Source organism: Petaurus breviceps, unplaced genomic scaffold (assembly GCF_028583685.1).
Source record: "Petaurus breviceps papuanus isolate PSGF00001 unplaced genomic scaffold, PetGlider_PUasm1.0 220, whole genome shotgun sequence".
Classification (NCBI taxonomy): Eukaryota; Metazoa; Chordata; class Mammalia; order Diprotodontia; family Petauridae; genus Petaurus; species Petaurus breviceps.
The window spans coordinates 20,831,735-20,856,416 of NW_027185876.1; the positions used below are offsets into that span (position 1 = coordinate 20,831,735).

Here is a 24,682-nt window from a genome sequence, read left to right on the forward strand (position 1 = left end):
TTGAATCATTGAAGACCTGTTCATTTCTCCCCCTATAATACTTCTGGACTTGCTTGGATTCCTAGAGATTACTAGAATGAACCTCCTGTAGGTGGTCCACTCTTCCAGTGTCTTAACGATTCATATCTTGCTTCCTAATGAAGAGTTCATTTACTCTTAAATTGTTCTTTGGTATAGTCTGATCCGTATAAATTCTCTAGCTGTTTGCTCTTTCCTTGGAAAAATGAGCTTTGTTGCTATTCACTATTTGTCAGCGGTCTTTTGTATAACCAGAGTTTGGTGGGTAGGAGCTAAGCTGGTGAGTATAAGTTAAGGACTGCCCTCTGCCTGAGTAACAACCAGATTTGGACTTCTAAACCAGAGACATTTGAGGAGGGGCAGTTAGGTATAATTCTAGCCTGATGTCTTTCTCAGAGATCAGAGAAAAGTGCACCCTGCCTCAGTGATGTTCCTGAGGCCTGCTTTCCCTTTCCCAACAGTTAGCATGTTGGCAATTCAAGCATGATCTTTGGCTGTCATCTCCTCAAGAGTTGTTCCAGATTTCAAGTCATATCTGACCATGCTGCCTATGACATGCATGCCACCCGTATCTATATATTCTGAGAATTCACACTTATAATCTGAAGATATCCTGGGGGTGGGAGCAACAAGAATAAGGGCGAGACAAAGAGTGTGAATTCTGAAGGTGATATGGGCACACATATATTACTATACAAAGTCCCTTCCCTCATGGGAAATATAGTGCATTGGGGGGAGGGCTGGTAAAGGCACAGACACACAACACACAGTAAAGTACATTAGAACAATGACTGACAAGGTGCTACAGGTTAAAAAAAAAAAAAGAAAACATTTACAGATTAAAAGCACCAATCTGGGATTTATTTGGGGCATTATGACACAATCCCTTAAGCAGTGGCTGAAACATTGCAACTAGACTTTTCTAAGGCATGACAAGGTGCCTTAAGGATCATCAAAATAGGAGAAGTCTTACTGCTTTTGAAGTTAAGACTCAAACTAAAAAAAAGGAATGATTTTCAATTTTCCCTATATTATAATCGGCTGGTGAAAAAAATAAAGCACAGGAATAAAACTTGACTGATTAGGAGCCATCGTAACTATTATTATCATCTCTGAAGACATGCTTGCACCAGTGAGGCAGCCATGTCAGAGGAGAGAAGGTGCAAAGCAGCATCTCTCTGCTGATCTCCAATCTAGCGTCTCCAGCTGCCTTTCAGACATTTTGAACTGGATGTCCAGAAGACATAATATATCCAAAACAGAACGCATCTTTCCTCCTCACAATTTCCCTATTACTGTAGGGGGCAACGCCTTCCTCCCAGTACTTCAGGCTCCCAGCCTAGGAGTCAGCCTGGATTTGGCATCATCTCCACCTTTGCACCCTCTCTCCAATCGGCCCCCTTCTCTCCTGTGACTCAGCGCCCTCACTGGAACAAGCCCTCCTCTCCTCACACCTGGATGACTGCAGTAGCTGCTAGTGGGTCTGCTGCCTCAAGTCTCTCCCCACTCCAATCCATCCTCCACTCAGCCATCAAAATGATTTTCTTAAAATGCAGGTCTGACCACATCATGCCTCTAAGCAACTCCCTGTTGCCTCCAAGATCAAATACAGAATCCTCTGTTTGGTATTCAGATCTCTTCACAACCTAGCCCCCTCCTACCTTCCCAATCTTCTTACATCTTACTCTCTTATACATACTCTTTGATCCAGTGACATTGGGCTCTTGGCTGTTCCATGAACAAGACCCTCCATCTCTTGGCTCTGGGCATTCAATCTGGCTCTCCTTCATGCCTGGAATGTTCGTTCTCTCTCTCTCTCTCTCTCTCTCTCTCTCTCTCTCTCTCTCTCTCTCTCTCTCTCTCTCTCTCTCTCTCTCTCTCTCTCTCTCTCTCTCTCTCCTGCTCTGACTACTGACCTCTCTCACTTCCCTACTCAAATCCCACCTTCTATAGAAGACTTTCCCTAACCCCTCTTAATTCCAGTATTTTCCCTCTTTTAATTATTTCCTATTTATCCTCTCTATAGCTTGGGGGGGGGTGTTGGTGTGTATGTTTGTATGTTGTCTCCCTATTAGATTATGAGCTCCTTGTGGGCAGGGATTGTCTTTTGCTTATTTTTGTATCCCCAGTACTTGGCACAGTGTCTGACACATAGTAGGTGCTTAACAAATGTTCATTGATTGATATTGATTATCCATACATGTGCTCTATGTCACATATCTTGACCTGCTATATAATTCAATGTCTTGTGCTTTGAACTAACGTGTCCTTTGGTCATCTGGTAAAAGAAACACATCAGAGGAGGCTCATGAGCTCTCATTTTGAGTGAGTGTGGATCCACATCCACCATGTACCTTAAACTTGGGGCAGTGAGCTCAAGCAGGCATATGTGACAGACAAGTCAAGGCTGAAAATTTCCGAGTCATCTCTAACTCCTGTGGCTCCAACATCCATCCAGTGGCCATACCTTAGTGAGCCTTCCTCCTCAATGTCTCTTTTTTTCTCTTCTCATCACACCTCCACTCCAGCTAGAGTCCCTCGTTGCCTCACACCTGAGCTATTGCAGCAGCTTCAGAAATCTATATCCTTCCTTGTGTGGACTCTTAATGCCTGATGGGTAATGCTGCCAGATTAGTTTTCCTAAGACCACACTTTGATCATATCCCTCTTCTCAGAAATCTTTATTAGAAACTGTCACGGGAAGGACTTGCCCACAAGAAATCCAAGGTCTTTTGGTTAACTTTTCATGCCCATATGCTCTTCACCAGGTACATTACAAGTGCCTAGGGCATGGAAGCTGAGTCTTGTCCTTCTGGGTCTTTTCTGCAGCACCTAGAACAATGCTGTAGGTGCTCAGTAAATAAGCTCATTGTTGACCGATTAACCAAAATACTGGCTGGACCTGGTTTGGGGGAATCCCAGTGCCTGTTGCTTTTGTTTACCACAAGATATAAAACATCTCAATGCATCACACCCACAGAGGGGGATAACAGAGGCAGCTGAGGGACTTGGGAAGGGGCACTAAATTTGGAGGTGGGAGATCTAGGTTTGAATCCTGGCCATATCAACATTTGATGTGAAATTGGGTGAGTCACTTACCTTTCTGGGCCTCAGTCTACTTAACTGCAAACTGGTAAGGGGTGGGGACAGGTTTGAATTGGATGCACCCAACCAGCTCCAAAATGTTATGATTGTAAAGCATCCATTTTACAAATATGTTCTGCTCCAACTCACACTCCTGGGTGTCTAGACACCAGATACCGTAGTATTGAGAAAGGGACACTCATAGGAAATAAAAATCACCAGAGAAGCAGAAGAGAAAGGCAGGTGTGTTGCTGAGAGGACACATAAAGTTTTTTTTCTGTAAGTTTCCCAAGGTGGTTTTGAGGACACTGACCTGTGCTCTTCAGCTTGTGCCAGATAAACTAGTTCACTAATTAACTGGCTTTTTCCATATCCCGTTAAACCTTCAAACATTAGAACTTGGCTGCTTTTTGACAGGAGAAATTCCTTCATATTATGCAGAAACAATTTGATCTCCTTATCGCGCCCTATTAAAAGATATGAAACAGGACAGGAAAGCCTGATCAAAGCAAAGCAAGATGAACTGTTTTATTGGTGCCTAAAATGGTCCATGATGATGCCCTTTTTGATGCATGACTTTCTATTTATGTCTATTTTAATATTTGTATTTATAATAACTTTCTCTGGAAGAATGTGAGAACATTATCAGGAAAAAATCTAATTCTGTAGAACCTACAACATATCCATGGAAAATTCATGTCACTTCTTGGAGTCTTGATTTCTGCATCTGTAAAATGGGTATACCCTATTTTAACTACTTATAACATGGAAATTTGTGGTGAAAGCCTTCTAGAAACCTTAAAGTATGCATATTTATAAGCATGAGCAGTTATAATCCTCTTCCCCTTTGTTATTATCATTTCCACTATGTATAAAGAGAATTATACCACCAGGTTCCTTATCCCCCAGGGATAATCTCAGAGAAGTTTCACAACAGCTATGAGAAGGTATAATTCACGCTTCAAAACTAGAGGAAATGAAACACTGAGGAAAATGCAATGGCAGATACAGAGTCAAGAATGGGAACTAGGTGTTTATTTTATTTTATTTTAAAAACCTGGGAAGATTTGCATGAACTGATGTAGAGTGAAATGAGCAGAATCAGAACAATTTAAACTATTATAACAACATTGTAAAAATCAACAACTTTGAAACTCAAGAACTCTGATCAAAACAATGACCAATCACAATTCCAGAACACTGGAATGAGGAATGCTCCGCCACCTATGGATAGAGAAATGATAGACCAAATATGCAGAATGAGACACATATTTTTGGACATGGTCAATAGAGGGATGTGTTTTGTTTCATTTTGTTTTATATTGTGTATTTATTACTAGCGTTTTGGAGAGAGACAGAGAGAAGAAAAAATTTGAACACAAGAAAATAAAATGATACTGTTAAAAGCATTGCACAAAGCACAGATCTGGAACCTCAAAGGTTAACTAATCCATACTCTTTATTTTATGATGAGATAATTGGGGCCCAGGGAGGCTAAGAGGATTTTCCAAAGGTCACACAGGGTCAGTGCTCTTTTAACTGTGCCATTCTGCTAAAAAATATGAAGTCCTTGGCAAGAAACTCACCCTTTGAAGCATACTCAAGTCACCATTCCTGATGACCGTACTGAAGCCTAGGGAAGGAGGAGAAGCTTCGAGACGCACATGCCTCATGGAAGACTGGAGTCTTTGATTTACTCGAGTCCAAACCATATGGATATGCTAAAGGGGCCCCATGCTGCACAGCTAGGTCACTCCCTTCCGGTTTAAAAGCATAAGTGTGACTCTCTTGAGTTGTCCAGAGGCTTCAGTGGTGGCTAATCTTGCCCAGAGGAATGAGGTCATGGAGGTAAAGCACTTTAAAGACCTTAAAGTGCCACATACATGCTTGTTACCATTGTTACTATCATTATAATTCTACAGTACTCTGGACATGGCTCCTACTGAGTCCAAGCAGTATTTCTAAAGCAATGCAGGGGTATGCTGGCAAATATCCAATCACTCGGATTCTCTGGGAGAAAAGGACATGCATGCACACATTTTAAAGCTTAGACTGTATTGTTAACCCTTTCTTTACTCTAGACAAAATAATAAATCAGCTCTGATTTGTTGTTGTTCACTTGCGTCTGATTCTTTATGACCCCATTGGGGGTTTTCTTGGCAAAGGTACTAGAGTAGTTTGCCATTTCCTTCTCCAGCTCATTTTACAGATGAATAAACTGAGGCCAGCAGGGTGAAGTGACTTGCCCAAGGTCACAGAGTTAGTTAAGTATCTGAGGCCAGACTCGAACTCAGGAAGATGAGTTTTCTAGACTCCAGGCACAGCACTCTGTATACTATGGCACCTATGTAGCTGCCCTTGTGCCACCCACCTGTTGTAATTAGTGATTTCTGATGTGTAAATACTCACACTGATGCCTTAAAAATTGGTTCTCATAAGCAGTTAAAGCTGACCTTTATCCCAGACCTGACACTAACCTGGTTGTAAACCTAGGCAGACAGGTACTTCAAATGGATATCTCCTGTGTGAAATCTCCTCTCTCTGTCTCTGTTTCTCTCTGTGTGTCTCTGACTCTGTCTCTGTCTCTGTCTGTCTGCTGTCTGTCTCTCTCTCTCTTTCTCTCTCTCTCTGTCTCTCTCTCTTTTCAACCATTGCCAGGAGAGAAAGGCGAAGAACTATCTGTAGGGACCAAGGGCAGTGTCTTCTGAGGCAGTCACAATTGCAGCAGCTTTAGGGTAGGAAGAATAAGTATTGGGGAGATAGAGGAAGGTCACTAAAAAAGTAGATCCTGCTTGTCCTTTGATCTGAGTGTGCTCAATGGAGGTCGAATGTAAAATGGCTAATGAAGACCCTTGAAAAAATGGCTTCATGCCCCCATGAGCCTTGGATTCTAGCCTCCCACATGTGGAAGGTACTGCTATTCTGTAGAGCAACTTGGAACCATGTCCAAAGAGTTACCAAACCCTTTGCCTCAGCTATACTACTACTTGGCCTATGCCTAAAGAAATCAAAGAAAGGAGAAACAGATCTATAGGCACAAAAACAGTTATAGAAATGCTTTTTGTGGGGACCCCAAATGGGAAATTGAAGGAGAATTCTGCTCCTGGGTAATGACTAAATTGTTATGAATGGAATGGAGTGTTATTGTGTCACAAGAAAGAATGCACTGAACAATTTCAGAGGAAACTGAGCCTTAGTACAGAACAAGGTGAGCAGAACTAAGTGAACAATTTATACAATGACAGCATTGCAGAGGTAACTTTGGAAGCCTTTAGAATTCTGATCAATACAATGATGGTAGATGAGTCCAAGAGAATAAAAGTAAAGCATGCCATTCACCTCATGACAGACAAAAAGAGATACACATTTTCAGGCAGGGTTAATATAGGAATTTGTTAGTTATGGATTGAGGGATTTGTTTTTGCTTTTGTTTTTATTTGTTCAATTGGGTTGGGAGGAGGAGGCTAGACTAATTTTTTTTTAATCTTGTTACTTTAAAATAAAAATAACAAACTATTAAAAAAAAACCTTTAGCCTCCCAATGGATGGTTTGAGTACTTAGTAAGTTATTGAATTCTATTCTAATCACCATTCTGTAATGAATATATGGTGACACTCAAGCTCATTATCTCTAAGTGAGGCTGGCTACATCCCCTGAGGTATGGGAGTAGCTTTTCCTAATGCTCTTGGCTTGACCCCATTCCAGTATGTCTCCCACACTGTTGGCTTACAGTGCTTAGCACCCCAGCTCTATTGAACTAATTAAATAACATTGTTTTAGGCACAGGTTTATAGCCAGCATCCTCTTAGTTCATGTTCAGTGTTGGGTTGAAATGAGGCACTTGCAAGGTTACAGTAACACTTAGCTTTTCAGGATGAGACCCTACTCATCTCCATCTGGAAACCTGTTTAGTCAGTCAGTCATCAGGGTGACTTGCTAGTGGTCTTGGGCATTCACCCAGCTTGAGAAGTAGGCACTATACAAGATTGGGATCTTTTATGTTCCCAGACCAGGAATCAGAGAAACTGAGGTCAAGCAGGTTGTATGGGGGAAGGATAGTATGTCAGGGTCAGGGAAACTGTCAAGAAACTATTGGTGTTATCATAATTATCAATTAACTTTTACAAAATTATATTTGCTGAGAAGGCATAGCAAACACAGAAGTTACCAGCATTTCCCTCCCAGCTCCTAAGGGGCATAATCTCCCCTGTGCCATGCTGTGATCCTTGGAGAGAGCAGACTCAAATTTAATGTAGCTTCTACCTAGCATTTACCTCACCAGGTTCACTCCCAAATATGACATAGCTTCTGGATGTCCTCATATTATCTACCACTTGACTGGGGTTCTGGGGCCATGCAGCAGGGCCTCCGTGTTGGTATGTACAACCATGAAACCTGGCACGGACTCTGACTTCCAAACTTTGGGTAAACCGCCCTTTTGATCTTTCAAAGTTCACGAAGCTAGAACTATTGCTAACACTTTTCCATGTGATGGGAGATCAGTACAAACACAAAGATGCAAACAACAGGAGCTCATATTCACATGTTGAATGGGGGTTGAGGGTGGCTCAAGGCCTCTCCTCTTACAGCATTGTTTCTCTGTCAAATAATATCTAGATAAGGGAAAATGAAGATGACCTCTCTTTGCTGGGTGGTCCATCTGAATGTACCGCAATCGTAGCCATGCAGCTCATCCGACGTCCATTTCTTTATCGTGTGGTTATCAGATGGGAACCAGTTACAGACTGTCTGTGGGGGATTGCATCAGCCCCCTTCCCTTACACTCCTGGTTCTTTCATGCTTAGCATTCCCTTCTCAATGTTGAAATAAAGGATTTCTTTTCTGCCTGAATGCACATTTGTATGGTGGGTACCTTTTTATTTCCCCCCATTTGGGGTGAAACCCTGAATTGGAGCCAACAATAGAATTGCAATGGTAGGAGTAACAAGCCAATGAATGAGTTTATTTCCCCTATCAAGAAATGAACCTAGTATACAACTATATGGCTGAGTATAGAGTATAGGAAAGTCTAGGTACACTGAGCCTCAGAAGCAGTTGCCCTCAGCAAGGATGAAGTAGAGATTCAAATGCAAAGGAGAGAAATTTGTCCTCATAGGAATCACTGACTTGGTGAGACCAAGGATCTATGAATAAAAGGTGTCCATGGGAGGAGAACAATATAGTTATTATTAAGTAGTAATGTTATTGTTACTAATTGTTAATATAATTATAGTATGGTACTTGAACTGAAGGAGAAGGACTGTATAAAGGTAGATTTGGGAATAGTGAGGAAGGCCAAAGTTTGAATTTACAAAGGGGAGATCTGGGAGGATTAGAAAGGGACTTGAACAGAAAGAAAAGGAAGCCAAAGATGAGGAGACACTGTGGTACCAAGGAAAGATCAAGCAAGCTGAATTCTGAGGACTTATGTCAAAATCATGGCTCTGTCGCTCGACCTTTGCAAGTTACTTTCCCTAGCCGTGCCCCAGCTTCTTCATCTGTGAAATGAAGGGACTGGACTACATGGCATTTGAGGTTGCTTCCAGCCCCAAATCTACTATGCTAAGGACTTGGGCAAACAAAACTTCAGGAAGAGGAGAACAATAAAGCCAAGGGAGGAAAAGGATATAGAGAAGGACGCAAGGAAAAGGAGAAAGAAAAGAGATCAAGAAGAATGAGGAAAAGGAAAAAATAGCACTATACTTTGTGGACATTAGTACAAAGATGGTTTCAAAACCTCTAAATTAATAAGGACACGGGAATGTGAGAAGATTATAATTCTCTCATATTTTTATTTTCCTCCCTAGTCGCAGGGACTCTTCAAACAAATTGGGAGAATAAGACAGTCCTTTTCCCAGTCCCACATAAGCCTTTGTACTATGCCTCCCATTCCCACCCAATAGAGAAAAGATAAGTGTACAACCTTGATTATATGATATTCTTCTAGTGATGGATGTTGCATGAATGCAAATCATGGAATTTACACTGCTTGCCTGCACAAACTCTAATATTCCAACCAATTTCTAAAGTTGAGGGGAAAAGGAGAAGTCGCCCAAAGATTCTTGTGGGCAGAGAATTTGTCACTTGGTTTAGATTTGTTTTAAAGATATGAATAAGCAAAAGATAAAAATTAAAAACGTTTTTAAAAGACGTGTAAGGAAAAAAAAAGACACCTAAGATGATGGAAGCAAAGGTTGGTAAGAGAGGATGAATTTAAGAGTTTGGCACAATCTCTGAATGATACTCTCAAACCGCCCAAACTCACGATGAACAGTAGCTGTCAAGAAGAAAGCTAAGCATGGCAAAAAAGTTATGTCAGGAAAAGTAGAAGACTCCAGAAGAGAGCAGGGCTGTTCTTCAGGGATGATGAGAGGATGACAAACAATGGAGAGCAGAAAGTCAGTCAGCTGTTCAGCTCACTGTCCTCTGTTTTTCTCTGCCAAGGACAATGATTTTATACTAGAAAGGACAGAATAAAAATAACTACTAGGGATTTGGTATCAAAGATAAGTAAGGAGATGGCAAGAGAGCATCCACCTGCCCTTCAGGAATTCAGGTCACCTGTCCCAGGGAAGGGCACCTGAGGATCCACTGAAACCTGGCAGATGTGATTGCTGAGGCATGATAATCAATGATCTTGAAAGATTGTGGAGAACAAAAAAAAAATACCACAGGATTCAAGAAAGACATGAAGACTAAAGGAAATTGCATCTTTAAACTATTGGACCATGAGCTTGATTGCAATTCCTGATAAAATTCTAAGGTCGTGAATGGCTGTTTAGAAAAGAAAGAAAGCAGTAGCCACAGAGAGATAGTGCCATTCCATAAAGACCAGGCCATGCCAAACTTAAAGATCATCTCCTTTTTGGATAGGTTAATGATACTGCCAAATTGGAGTAATAATATGGATACAGTTGATCTAGATTTTAGCAAAGCATCTAATAAGGTTATTAGCCTTCCTCCTTCCCTCACTTCATAGCATGTACAGATCAGCTTTGATTACTTCCTATCTTCAGTGAAGACACTTTTAATCGACTACTAAGCTGGAACTCTGTGTATATGTGCCAATGCAACAATTCCAGACACTCTGGTTTCTCTTTTCACCTCAGCCTGAAGGAGCAAGGTTGATGCTGAGAACTTGAGAGTATTGTTCCTACCAGCGCTCCCTAAAGTTATATGACCTCCTAAGCAAGTCTGGGATGGGGCTGCATCCTGGTTACAGCTCCTTTCCTTTGGTACTAGGCCTTTGGAGATCTCAGAAAGCATCTGGCATCTTCTCCTCCCTTCCCAGGCACCAGAGCAGTGAGGTATCAATTACGACAAACAGTTGCTGCTGACAGCAGCTGCAGTGGGAAAAACAGAGGCTGATTGGCTGAAAGAGAAGGAGTCACTCAGGGAGAGATGGCCAGAAAGAAAAAAAGCTCACATAGCTCTGATTGGGCTGTACTCTTTCAGCAGAGAAGAAAATGTAAAAGAGTGGACAAGGAGCCCTCTTTCAAAGTTTCCTAAAGTTTCCCAAAGAGACTAGTATCTTTGCATCTCAACTGATTGCAATTATCTTATGATTCGTAATTGCTTAGCATTCCCTTGTCCATGTGGTGAATAAAACTGTGCCATGTTTGATTCTTTTCCATACTCTGGGTACCTTTTTTCTCCTCTTCCCCTGCTGGGGAGGTCACCTTAGGCTAGAGCTCAAAATAGAATGGTCCTGAGGGGTCAGGTAGCAGTACAATGAAGGCCCTGAGAACCTCCTTATCACTATTGAGGAGCCAGAGTGACTGAACACAGGGCAAACCCTGAAGGCAGATAAAGGACAGTGGTCAGTGAAGAGCATTGTGCCTCAAGGAGAGCCATTATGTTAGCCGAGTCTCTCATGCTGTCCTCGATAGAGGGACATGGGCTAGACAGTGGCTAACATCCATGGCAGAGTTCAGACTTGATGAGCTAGACCATTGAACTAAATCTAATGAGATGATATTTAATAATGATAGTCTCAAATGAACTATCATGTCAACTCATGAACATATCAAGTCAACTCCACAAGTAAAAGATTTTAGAGACATGGAGAGAGTCTATTTGGAGAAGTTTGTGGGGGTTTTTCTTAGCTTGGTTGGGGAAAAGCGGATCAAAGGAGAGATAGAACAGCTGCTCACATCAGGCGAGGGAAGGAGGAATAAGCATTTGTTGAGCACCTACTGTGTGCAGGAGCTTTACCTCATTTGATCTTCACAACAACCTGGGGAGGTGGGTGCTATTATTATCCCCATTTTACAGCTGAGGAAACCAAGGCAGGCAGAGTTTAAGTGACTTGCCTACAGCTCTTAGGTGTCTGAGGCTGGATTTGACCTTAGATCTTTCTGATGTCAGGGCTGCCACCTAGCTGCCTCTTGGTGGAAAGTGGGAAGCGTAATGTTAATGGGAGACTTCTCTGGCAAGGAAAATTACCTCAGACATGGAAAAGATAGGGGCAAACTAACTAATAGTGAGTGGAAACCCTAGATTAAGCAAGGAGATAGGAGAAAAGGGAGTTGTCCATCATGAGGTCAGGTAAGCATGCCCAGCAAAACTAAAGATTATGTTAAAAATCTCTGAAAGAGCAGGTGGGATTGCTGAGCCGCTACCACTCATGTCTGAAGATTGTGGAGAATGAGAGGGGTACAGCAGGAAAGGAAAATAATAGCTTGCATTTATAGACTCCATTTTATCCTCACAACCATCCTGGGATATAGGTGCTATTATTAGCCTCATTTTACCGATGGGGAAACTGAGGCACATTGTGGTCCAGTGACTTGCCTAGGGTCACAGAGCTATTAAGAGCCGTGGTTCTTCCTGAGTCCAGGTTCCCAGCTTGATTCAACTGATCCATTATACCACCTAGCTATAAATGGCCTGATTTTTTTTTAAAAAGAATCTTTAACTTAAAAAAAAAATTATTTCATTCTCATTCCTTCCAATGTACAAGGGAAGAAAGCAACTTTCTCAACCCTGAAGCTTGAAAAGGAAAAACAAGAAATCTTTTAGAAAAGAATGCTGTCCCAATTTTATACTTACCTGGCATGGATGTGACAGTATTCAAGACAGATCATGATGGATAAGCCAAGAAGCTGCTAGAAATTAATGGAAAACTCTGAGCCAAAGAGGCCTTTGTATCCCCTTGGAGGAGTCTGTATAGATGGGCTCAGTAGCACAGAAAATGGATGTGTAAAGGAGATTTCAGAAAAATCATGGTTTCATTACTTACCCAGTAGAGGGTAATCTTCACATTTGCTGCAGCTGAGAGATGACATACCAAACATCCTATTGGGAAGAAAAGGACATGTCAGATTCTAAACACTTGTTTGCTAAAAGCAGGTCTTAATATCCAGAAAGTCCCCACTTTAGCATAGATATTCCTCTTCCCTGAGAAGGTGGTAGATTAAGACCCTAAAAATGGGGGGAACATAAGGGTGGGAAAGAAAGGTGTCTCTTTCCTTTCCAAGAGAAGGTCCAGGAGGGTTGGCAAACAAGATTTCCATAATTGTCTCCTCTTCTAGAGAGACCCAACACCTAGCAAATGGCCAATGAACATATATTCCTAGCTCTCAAGAAACTTGGGATTTTCTAGGATCTCCCTGTAGCTCAAATTTGCATCATTAGAGGGTTTAGGAGATGTGCTCCAGTCTGAATTTGCCACAGATTGAGGTCCTCTTCTGTTCTGGGACGTTCCATGACTCCAGAAATGGTGTGGCCCCATTGTTCCCTGAAATTTTAAGGCAATATCAGAATAGTATGGTTAGCTAAACTAGGAACTAAGGACTGACTGCCTAAAACACCATGAGTCCAGATCGTGGACCTGGGGACCAGAACCCCATAATGCCAGGGGAAGGAGTCTTATGCTGTGTGCTACTCTAAACTCTGACCCTGTGGAGGACAGCGATGACAGGAGGACCTGCTCTTTGCTGCTTTTATAAATCCTCAGGGGATGTGAAACATAACTAGACCCATCCCACAGGGTCTAGCCCCTCAGCTGTTTTCAGGATGTTGACTTAAAAGAGTGATCAGTCTTAAATTTATTCCCTTCCTGTGCAGTATCCTGGTTTCCTGATTTCTGATATTACAGATATTTAAATCAAAGGTCAGAGCTTTGTGCTCCTTTTCTCCTAGTTTGTTGCCAGGAAATCAAAGTAATGTGACTATTAGTAAGATTCAACCTACATGTTAAGTCAGACTAAACAGAGGATCCTAACTTGTGAGTGCGTGTGTGTCTTGTGAAGTCTATGAACTTCTCAGAATGCTTATATATGCGTAAAACAAAACATATAAGATTACAAGGGGAGGACAATTGTATTGAAGTAGAATTATCAAAATATTTTTTTAAACAGTTCATAGACCTCTGGTTAAAAATCCCTGGAAGAAGGATTTGGGGGAAAGACCAGGTCTCCTGGTGATTAGAACCAGATTTAATAACTGGCTAGCATATATGCTTTAAGAAAACTGAAGACACAGAAATCAATCAGTGGGAAGCCTTTCCTCATCCCCTTAACGCTGATGTCTTCACTCTGTTGATTTTCTCTTTTCTCCTGTATATACCTTGTTTGCATATAATTGCTTGTATATTGTGGCTATCATTAGGTTGTGTGCTCCTTGAGAGCAAGAACCATCTTTCATCTTTCTTTGTGTCCCCAGGGATTGGCACCCAGTAGGCTCTTAACAAATGCTTATTGATTTGTTGACTTGAGTCATAAGGACTTTAACCCAAATGAAAAGATAAGGAGAGAACATCTATGATCCTGAGTGAAATCAGCAGAACCCAAACTATATATGCACCAACCCCAATCAGGGAGATGGTGAGCAGAGAGGGTTATTTTAGTTGGAGAGGGATGGTGGGTGGAGCCATAGGAGAGTAAAATGGCACATCCTTTCCAGCAGCAATGGCAGGGTTGATTTGATTATGGGTCCAGAACTAGAAAAGAGTGGATGAAAGCAGCAGAGGGGGCAGTTCCAAGAAGGCTGGCCCAAGAAACATGGTTGAAGGAAAGAAAAGGAAAACAGAAGCAAAGGGAGTGAATCATTAAGCAGGTCTAGAAGGGGAAGACACAGAACAAAAGCTTTTGCTTATTTGATTTCTCATTGTTAAACACTAAGGATTTCACTATGGAAGATCTTGCCTATTATTTCATAATAGTTTTTACTGATGATCAAGTTTGTTTTTAAAGGTTTATTTAGAAAAAAAACCTAAGTCCCTTAAATGAGTTCAAGACACCTGACCCAGATAATTCATCTCAGCGCAAGGAAGAATCCTAAAATGGACTTGCATGGTGTTCTTCAGTAAAGAACAACAGTCTGCTAGCAAGGTAGAAAGGTCCCAAGGTGCTTAGGGGGTAGTGATAAAGCAGATAATTATGCTTCTTTTTAAATGTCATTTTCATTGATAAAATCGTATCCATTTCTAATGTTGAGCCATCTGTCAGGAACTATGGTGACAAGGACTTTCTCTTCTGGCTCTTCAGCAGTTTTGTCTGCAGCACCTGGGGGAGTAGCTCCTGGGATGCTCCCATACTGGAAGCACTGATATTCCCAAGGCCCTTAAGATTGTTTCCACTGGTGTCTGAAAAAGGGTGGTGGTCAAGGTGGGGGGAGATGGTTTGACCTGCCCGGTGATCGCTGCCTATTGTCTCTAGACCTTGGGGTGCCTTGTTGATTCAGTTAGGCTGGCTTGCCTGCTTGTCGGACCCCTTTCCACAGGAGCCACCTCCCCAGATGATGGCCATGACGGTTCGGCTAGAAGCAGGATCACTGATCCAGGGGATGCTGTGACTCATCGAGCTCCAATGCCCTAATGGCACCTCGTCAGCAGTTTGGAGAGGAGTAAGGTGACTGCCTCCAATGGTCTCTCCTCTCAATAATAGCTATAGGGGCCGGACTGGCAAAAGTCTGAAGGTTTGGTTGGACACTGCCATCACCAAGGCTCTTGGACTCAGAGTCCTGGGCTGTCTCCATGAGGGTCCTGGGGAAGTACTGGCCAAGGTGGTGGTGGTGATTTGACTTAAAGTCTGGCACATGCCACCTGCCATGTCACTTTTGGGGGACTTTGCTGCTTTAGCTGGCCTTTGAAAACCCTTCACAACCTGACCTCTCCCTGCCTTTCTAGTCTTACACTCTACTCCTCTCCATGCATTCTACTGCCCTACTGGCAATTCCTCAAATATGTCTCCTTCTCTTTTGTGGCCTTTGTGTGGCAGGCCTACCTACTAGGAAGCTCTGTTCTTGTACCTCTGCCTTAGTTTCCTTCAGCCCAAATCCTACCTTCTTAGACTTTCCCCTTCACACCACTTGCTAATATCTTTTCTTTGTAGATCACCCTTGTCTGTCTACTCTGTATATATCCTATATGTACCTCATTATTGAGATGTCACTCCCATTATAACGTATGCTCTTTGAGGGAAGGGACTTGGTTTGGTGTTCTTTTGCCAATATTTTTGTATCCCTAGTGCTTAGGATAGTCTTTGATATATAATAAAGGGAAGGAAACAAGCATTTATTAAGAGCCTACTATGTGTCAGACACTGTTCTAAATGCTTTGCAAATATTCTCTCATTTGATCTTCCCAACAGTCCTGGGAAGTAGGTGCTATTATTGTCTCCATTATATAGTTGAGGAAACTGAGGAAGATATTTCACTCCCATTCTCAAGAACCTTCAGTAACTCCCTATTATTACCTTTTGGACAAAGTATGAATTCTTCAGCTTGGCATTTAAAGCCTTTCACCTTTAGGATGTATTCTGCCTTTCTAGGTTTATTGCACACATATACAACTCCCCAAAACTATTCTACCTTCCAATTAAACAGGCCTGCTTATCATCTCCAAACTCAGCATTCCATCTCGTCTTCTTGCCTTTGTCCAGACACATGCTTCCCACCTCTACCTCTTAGGATCCCTGTTTTTTATTTGGGTCTCTGTTCATGTGCCACCTCCTATGAGAAGCCTTTCCCGATCTTTCTAATTACTGCCAAGTGTTCCCACCTTTCTCGAATAATCAAGCATACACTTATCTGCTTACATACAGTTATCCCTTCTACATCACAACTTTCCTGATTGCGGTTTCAATATATCATGGGTTGACATAAGAAATTAAAAGGGAATTTGGGGGGAGTTTTGCAAAAGCTGCAGATGACATGTAAAAGCCAGAAGACAATACAGAAAAAGTTTAGAAACTCAGAAATGCATAAAATATATGTATAGTATTATATAATATCAACCCACATTTTACAAAAAAATACTATAAACACCTCATAAAAGAAAAAGAAAAAAATTCAGACTTCTTCTCTGGTACAAAGGGAGGGCCAAAAATGTGGAAGGGAGGGCAGCTGGGTGGTGCAGTGAGTAAAAGTGCTGTTCCCAGAGTCAGGAGGACCCGAGTTTGGATCTGGCCTCAGACACATAACACCCACACCCACACCCACACACACACACACACACACACACAAACTAGCCATGTGACCTTGGGCAAGTTACTTAACCCCAATTGCCCTCCAAAAAGGCAAAAAAAAAATGTGGGAGGGATAATTTTACTGACTGCTCTGTCCTGCCCCCCCCCCCCCCAGTGGAATATAAGCTCTTTGAGGACAGACTTTTTCATCTCATCTTTGTTATCTCCAGCACCTAATTTGGCATCCTGTGTACTTAATGATGGATGAAATCAGAGTAAGGGGTTTGGCCAAGGACTCTTAGATGTGGGGAAGGAAATAGATCCTCCACTGAATGACACCAGTTGAGGCTGGTATATGGACAATGAAATGTTCTGATCATTTATTCTTAGCTGGGAGTGGGGAGATCAGTGATCTCAGAAAAAGAGCTCTGGGTAAGACTTTCTTGTGCTCGATTTTTTTCCAAACAGATAATGGGAGGAGCTCGTGGCATCACACTCACACTGTCTCATTCAGGCCCAGGCACTGATAGACTGTTCCAGGCTCAGCAACACCTTTCATATGCTGCTTAGGGAGTTCTTTAAAAAAGTAGGAGGGAAGGTTGCTGTTGTTGTAGGTCACTGAGTCGCAGGTCACGATGCCAGGGTAGTACATCATCATGCGGGCAGCAATGTTGACTTTTTGACCAATGACTATGTCATGAGAGAAAAAGAAAAAGAAGAGGTACAGAACACTAATCATTGCATCTGAAGGTGGTCATACTCTCAAGTGACACCCCCTCCCAACGGCCTTCTGACCCCCCCCACACACACACACACTGTTTAGGCAATGTACCAGAATACAGATAATCAGCTTTCAATTCTAGAGCAAGGCAAATCCTCCATTCTCCTTATGTGGTCTGGGGTCTCTATAGAAATACTTGGTATTTAACCATTTCATTGGGAAATAACCCCCTTAAGGGGAAATGGGTAATAGAACATAAAATATTACATGTTACATGTTAATGACACGTACTGACACGTAATGAGGAGGATGCTCTCCACTGTCATTTGTGTGACACATTAAGATCAGGATGCTTTATAGACACGAAGGCATGGGATTCTCACTTCCCCTGTGAAGATGGTGTTACAGGTCTTATTATTCTCATCTCACTAATGATTAAATTGAGGCCCAGAAACATCAGGTGCATTGCTTGAGGTTCAATTCAATTTACTCAATAAATGTTTATTAAGCACCTACTATGTGCCAAGTATTGTGCTAAGTGTTGGGGACACAAAAGGGCCAAAGAGAGTCACTGCCCTCAAGGAGCTCACAAATGAACAGGGAGACACATGCAAACAAATCTGGATAAATGAGCTATATACAAGATAAATAGGTGATGATTAACAGAGGGAAACCACTGGAAAGGGATGGGGAAGGTGCTGTGCAACAGGTGGGATTTTAGTTTGGACTTAAAAGGAAACCACGTTGGTCAGTAGGCAGAAGTAAGGAGGGAGAATGTTCTAGACATGGCGGATGGCTAGAGAAAATGTCCAGAGCAGAAAGTTGGAGTGTCTTGTTCATGAAAGAGATGGGAGGCCAGTGTCTGTAGATCAAAGAGTATGTGTCTGGAAGTAAGGTGTAAGAAGACTGGAAAGGTAGGAGCCACACTACCAATCAGTGTGAGGAGGGGATTGGAACCCTAGAATCTCCTAACTCCACCCATTCTACCATGCTGCCTCCCTCGAGTGGAACAAATGCTGGATTTGTAGTCATAGGAGACTTGAGCTGGTATTCTAGTGCCAATCCTTCCTAGCAGTCTGGTCATGGTTCACTTAAAACTTTCTAAGCATTTCCTATCTTTGTCTCAAAGACCCTTGATGACACCCACCAATTTCTCTTCCTTTCCCCAAATCAACCCTTCTACAGGTGAGGAGCTTGATCTCATCTCCTGTCTTCTCCAGCAGATTTCCCCCTCAATCATCCCACTCCACACCCAGTCTTCGATTTTCCCCTGCCTATGAGTTTGTTTCCTATTGCCTTCAAACATTAAACCCTACCATCCCCTCAGTTTAGCATCTAGTATCAGGAAGGAAGAAAGTAATGAAGGGAGGGAGGGAGGAAGGAAGGAAAGGAAGGAGGGAAAGAGGAAGGAAGGAAGGGAGAGAAGGAGGGAGGGAAGGAGGGAAAATAACATTTATTAAATACCTGCTATATGCTAGGCACTGTGCTAAATGCTTCACAAATTTCTCATTTGATCCTAACGACCCTGGGAGATGTTATCCAGATCCCCATGAAACCTCTTCTGTGCCCCTCCCCCCTTCTGTAACCCCCTTGTATAGATTCTCTCTATATTTATTCGCACTTTCTCATTCTTTCCATATATATATAGATACACATATACACATGTGTATGTATGTGTGTGTATATACATACATACATATATATTTGTTTCTTAAGATTGAGGATAAGCTGATTGTTTCATTCTTTGTTTCTGAAATCCCAGAACCTAGCATAAATCTTTAAAACAGTAGGTACTTAATAAATGTTTACTGATGGCTTGATTCGCTATAAAACTGGGATAACACCTTTCTGTCTACCTCACAATGTTTGAAGAAAGCACTATAGAAATGTGAATTATTATTTTGAGGAAATTCATAGAGCTGGGAACATATAAATAAAGGGAAGCACAGTATTTGTATGCATGCATGTTTTGTGTCTTGTTTAAGGGGTGAATCTCTTTGTGAGAGGGAAATGTTGGGTTACTCTGGGTACTGAGTTATCCATTAAGAAAATGAAGGGGTGGCTAGGTGGCACAGTCAATAAAGCACGTGCCCTGGAGTCAGGAGGACTTGAGTTCAAATCCTGCCTGGGGCACTTAACACTTACTAGTTGTGTGACTTTGGACAAGTCACTTAACCCAAATTGCTTTACTTCTTAACCCTTTTACATTAATTAGTCCTGGTACTGCCACCCCACAACAATATGTTTTCATATAGCCCTATATATACCTAAATGCATACCTTTGCAACAAGATGGATATGAATAAAATTGCATGCCCCAATTACATCCAGAGTTAAAGCAACTTATCATACCTGTGTACTCATGTCTCACAGAATGGCCGACAATTCCACAAAACACTATTCCGCTGGCCACCCCAATGGACACAATCCTGATGGCCAAGAGAACAGCAGTGAGTTAGCATGAAGAAATGAAATGTTATTTATAGGAAAGAGGAAAATGGAAAAGGAAATTAAGATGGGAGAAAGGAAGGAAAATAGAGAAAAAAAGAAGAGAGAAATATCCTTTATATTGATTTGCTGATCATCTTTACTGACAGGAGATTTTCTTTCCACCACAGGGCTGGAGATATATAAGGACAGACCTCTGGTCATTGGGTCAAGTTTCTATAAGTTGTATGTGCTTTAGCTGATTATTCTGCTTATGGAAGATCTCATCTGCCAACCACAAAGCATTACATACATCATCATCATCATCATCATAGTTAACATTTATTTGGTGCTTACCATGTACGAGGCACTAAATATGCTAAACATTTTACAATTATTATCTCATTTGGTATTTCAAATAACCCTGGGAGGTAGGTGTTATTATTATTCCCATTTTACAGATGAAACTGAGGCAAATAGATTAAGTGACTTGCTGAGGATTTCACAGCTGTTAAGTGTCTGAGGCTCTATTTGATCTCAGGTCTTCCTGGTTCCAGACCCTGTGCTTGGTGCAAAATGTCACCCCCTTGCAGCCTCAGAAAGATGAGACTGATCACTATTACGTGTCTGTTGAAGGAATTCCCAACCCTGTACCTGGAAGTTTCCATTTTTAATCCTTGACTTTATTGTCTTTCCCTTCTATTCTTCTCTCTTGTTTCAATCCAGTCCAAGTTCCATCACTTCTCTTTCCCTTTCCACCTCGAGTTTTCAGTATGTGTCTGCTGCCAAGATTCAGAGTCTCTTTGGAATCCGGGCATCCCCACTTCTCTTCTCCTTGTCCTTAATGCCTATGCTACAGGGTCTCTCTATGTATAGAAAGTATGGTAAGGGGAATTTGCATCCCAGTGACAAATTCCTGAAGACACAAATTTCTTCTAGAGCGGGAAGCCCACTAATTCCTTTTCCATACTCAGAATGCCCCACCTCCAGAGAAGGCAGAGAGGCCCTGTCTTGTTCTCCAAGTGAGACTGGCTTTTCCCTTGCTTATGCTTTCCCTAAGAAGGAGAGGAGATGGTGAAAACACAATTTAGCATAAAGGACATCACAGAGTCTTAGAGCATTTGCTAACTGTTTATTAGCAGAAGAATGTAAGCTCCTTGACAACACTGAGACTGTTTCCCACTGGGTCTTGCTATCCCTAGTAGCTAGCACAACCCGTGCCTCAACATAGTAGGCACTTAATATGTGCATATTGGATTTGATTTCACTGTATCATCTCCCTCATTAATTGAGAAATTCTTCAGGGGCAGGTACTTATATTTCTTCCATATTCCTCTCCTTGGCTAGCACAACACTAGGTACATAGTTGCTATTTGTCCATTATTCTCTATCACAACAGGGAGGTGATGTTGTGACACACAAGTGAATTGGATTTAAGTGAGGGAGGGCTGTGCAAAGTCACCTCATTTTCTCTTCTGGAGTCATCTGGGTCCAGTGGCAAGACACAGATCAGAACAACAGGGGGTGGCTCCCAGGCTTCAGGAATGACATAAACAAAGATACAGGTATAGGGAATCACAAACATACCAAGTAAGGGAGATAATCTAGCTTAATTTTGAGTGTAAAGTAGTACAGAATCATAGACTGATGCCAGATTGTGGCAGACTATGAATGAGAGGCAAAGTGGACACCCAATGAATACATGCTGATTGATTTACCATCCTACTAATCTTAGATTGACAACTGAGCCACCACCCTGACTACCACCTGCCAACTGCCATTAATGCCTCACAGTAGTTGTATCTGCAAAACTGTATCTGCAAATACTCTTCACATTGACAGGAAAATGCTATTTTTTTTTTCAGAAAAAAAGTGCCTTGGATAAGGAATTATGGTTTTATAATTCAACTTTGCTATTACACTGGTATGGCTGCAGTGGGTGGCCTGGTACTTATGCCAATGCACACACATATATACCCACTTTTCTAAGATGCATTGATGAGGATATGCAGGACTTTGAAAGTTAAGTCATTACAGTAGAGGGGAGAAATGGGAGTTTGCAGCAATACTTGAACCTCACTCTCATTAGAAGTAATTCAAAGAGGGAAGAATCTATATACACACTTAGTTGGGTAGAGAAATTTATCTTACCCAACAGGGAAGTAGGAGGGGAAGAGGATGAGTGAAAGGGCTGGGAGTCGTGATGATAAAAGTGAAGGTGGAGTAAGAAAGGCTGTGGTCAGAAGCAAAACAGATTTTTGAGAAGAGATGGGGTAAAAAAAGGGAGGGAAGGATGAAGAAAAAAACAGGATGGAAGGAAAAACACAGCTAGTAATCACAACTATGAATGTGAAAGGAATGAACTCACCTATAAAATGGAAATGAACAGCACAGTGGTTTAGAAACTAGGATTCTACAATATGTTGCTTACAAAAGAGATCTACACAGAGTTAAAATAAGGGGCTGGAGCAGAATCTATTATGCTTTAACTGAAGTAAAAAAGGCAGGGTAGGAAGCATGGTCTCAGTCAAGGAAAAAACAAAAATAGATCTAATTAAAAGGGGTAATCAGGAAAACTACATTTTGGTAAAAGGTACCATAGATAATGAAGTACTATGAAAAGTTTCTCTGATTAAAGACCTCATTTCTCAAATATATGGGAAAATAAGTGAACTTTATAAAAATAAGAGCTATTCCACAATTGATAAACAGTCTAAGGATATGAACAGGAAGTTTTCAGAAGAAGAAATCAAAGCTATCTGTAGTCACAAGAAAAAATGCTCTAAATCACTATTGATTGGAGAAATGCAAATTAAAACAACTCTTAGGTACCACCTCATATGTATCAGAAATGACAATTGCTGGAGGGGATGTGGGGAAATAGGTACACTAATAAACTAGTGCAGCTGTGAATTGGTCTAACCATTCTGGAAAACAATTTGGAACTAGACCCAAAGGGTTATAAAACTATGTCTACTCTTTTGATCCAGCAATACCACTACTAGGTCTGTATCCCAAAGGGATAAAAGAAAAGAGGAAAGGACCTATATGTGCAAAACTATTTATAGCAGCTCTTTTTGTGGTGTCAAAGAACTAGAAATTGAGGGAATGTCCATTAATTGGGGAATGGATGAACAAGTTGTAGTATATGATTATGATGAAATACTATTGAGCTATAAGAAATGACAAGGGGGGTGGTTTCAGAAAAATCTGGGAAGACCTAAATGAACTGAGCAGAACCAGATCATTGTACATAGTAACAGCAATATTGTAATGATGACCAACTGTGAAAGATTTAGCTACTCTGATCAATACAATCATCCAAGACAATTCCAAAGTACTCATAATGAAAAATTATCTACCTCCCAAGAGAGAACTGATGAACTCTGAGTGCAAATTGAAGTATGATTTTTTTCACTATATTTTTTTTTGCAACATTGCTAATATGGAAATGTTTTACAGAATTTCACATGTATAATTGATATATTGCTTGCCTTAGTGCATGAGGGAATTTCAAGCTAAAAGAATTTTTAAAAAGATGGTAAAAATAAATCTATAATTTTTTTAAAAAGAAAGTTGTCAAGCTAAATCTCTCTGCACTTGCTTTAGTACAGGAAATTCTACCATTTAGGTTACTGTGCATTTCACTTTTTGGAGCTGACTTTCCATTCATTAAATTCATTTGCTTGGATAAATTTCCCAGCTTTGTGTGCCTACTTTCTTTTATCTAGTTCTTGTTACATTACATTCCCCCATAAATTAGACATCAAACCACCCATTAACTACATGAATCAAAATGTGAGTTAATTCCAAAAAGACTGCTTCTGCCCAGTAGAAGGGTGCTAAATACTACAGACACCCTTGCTCAGTCCCCTATTCCCTAACACCTTATTTTTCATATATTTGTTAAATATTCCAATAAGGCTTGTCATGAGGCAACATGGCCAAGTGGATAGAGATGTCTTCTGTCTAGAATCAGGATGACCTGGATTCCAGTCCCAAATCTGATGATACTGGTTATATGACCCTCTCTGTAGCCCCAGGAAAACTCTCTAACACTATATATTTCAGAGTTGGTGACAAATGTTTTGATAGGAGACATTTCAGCACTGGAAATTTCCTACATCCATAAAATAAGGACCCTGACTCTCCTCCATGAGCCTTGAACTGGTTTAATTAGGACTGTCACATGTCTAGAATATAAGGTTTAAAACCTAAACTCTAGAATAACCTTTCTGATTTAATTCAAAGAATACTCATCCAGATAACATATGCCTGAATGCCCATTAAGAATAAGCTTAGGAGCGGCTAGGTGGCACAGTGAATAGAGCATCGGCCTTGGAGTCAGGAGGACCTGAGTTCAAATTCAGCCTCAGACACTTAACACAAAACTAGCCATGTGACCTTGGGCAAGTCATTTAAGCCCAATTGCCCTACCTTCCCCCTCCAAAAATTAAAAAAAAAATAAAAAAAATTTACAGAATGACTGGATTCCATAACAATAAAAAAAAAAGAATAAGCTTAGGAGGGGCAGCTATGAGGTGCAGTGAGTAGAGCACCAGCCTTGGAATCAGGAGGACCTGAGTTCAGATCCAGCCTCAGACACCTGATAGACTTACTAGTTGTGTGACCCTGGACAAGTCACTTAACCCCAATTGCCTTGTCTTTCCCCTCCAAAACAACAACAAAAGAATAAGCTTTGGCATGTAGGATTTACCAAGATAAATAAGACCTGATTCTCTTCATAAACTTAAACTCTAACTGATCTTTTGCACCAACAGCTGTGACACATCTCTTGCACTTATCATGGAGACTTCTGGTGCTCTAGCCCTTAGTGATGGGATGCTTGGGTGCCTGTGCTTAAACCCCAGTTCCAAAATCACATACATCTCCAAAATCACATTTCTCCCTAGCCTTGAATATCCCTAGCCTCAAAACACTATCTCAGGAACTTTCTCTCCAGCTCAAGGGTAGCATGCCCTAGCAAAATACTTCTCTCTCTTTTTTTTTAATTTTTCAAATG

General features: G+C 41.3%; 1 protein-coding gene across 1 annotated transcript in view; it reads right to left on the bottom strand.

Annotated features, from left to right (window-relative positions):
* The window catches only part of ADCY10 (adenylate cyclase 10), a 144,269-nt gene that overhangs the window by 61,945 nt on the left and 57,642 nt on the right, over positions 1 to 24,682 (bottom strand). The window contains exons 10-13 of the mRNA XM_069094515.1: positions 19,585 to 19,661; positions 17,013 to 17,202; positions 12,345 to 12,400; positions 3,416 to 3,569 (exon numbers count right to left, since the gene is read on the bottom strand). Coding sequence (XP_068950616.1) covers positions 3,416 to 3,569; positions 12,345 to 12,400; positions 17,013 to 17,202; positions 19,585 to 19,661 — 477 coding nt within the window. The remainder of the gene's footprint in view (positions 1 to 3,415; positions 3,570 to 12,344; positions 12,401 to 17,012; positions 17,203 to 19,584; positions 19,662 to 24,682) is intronic.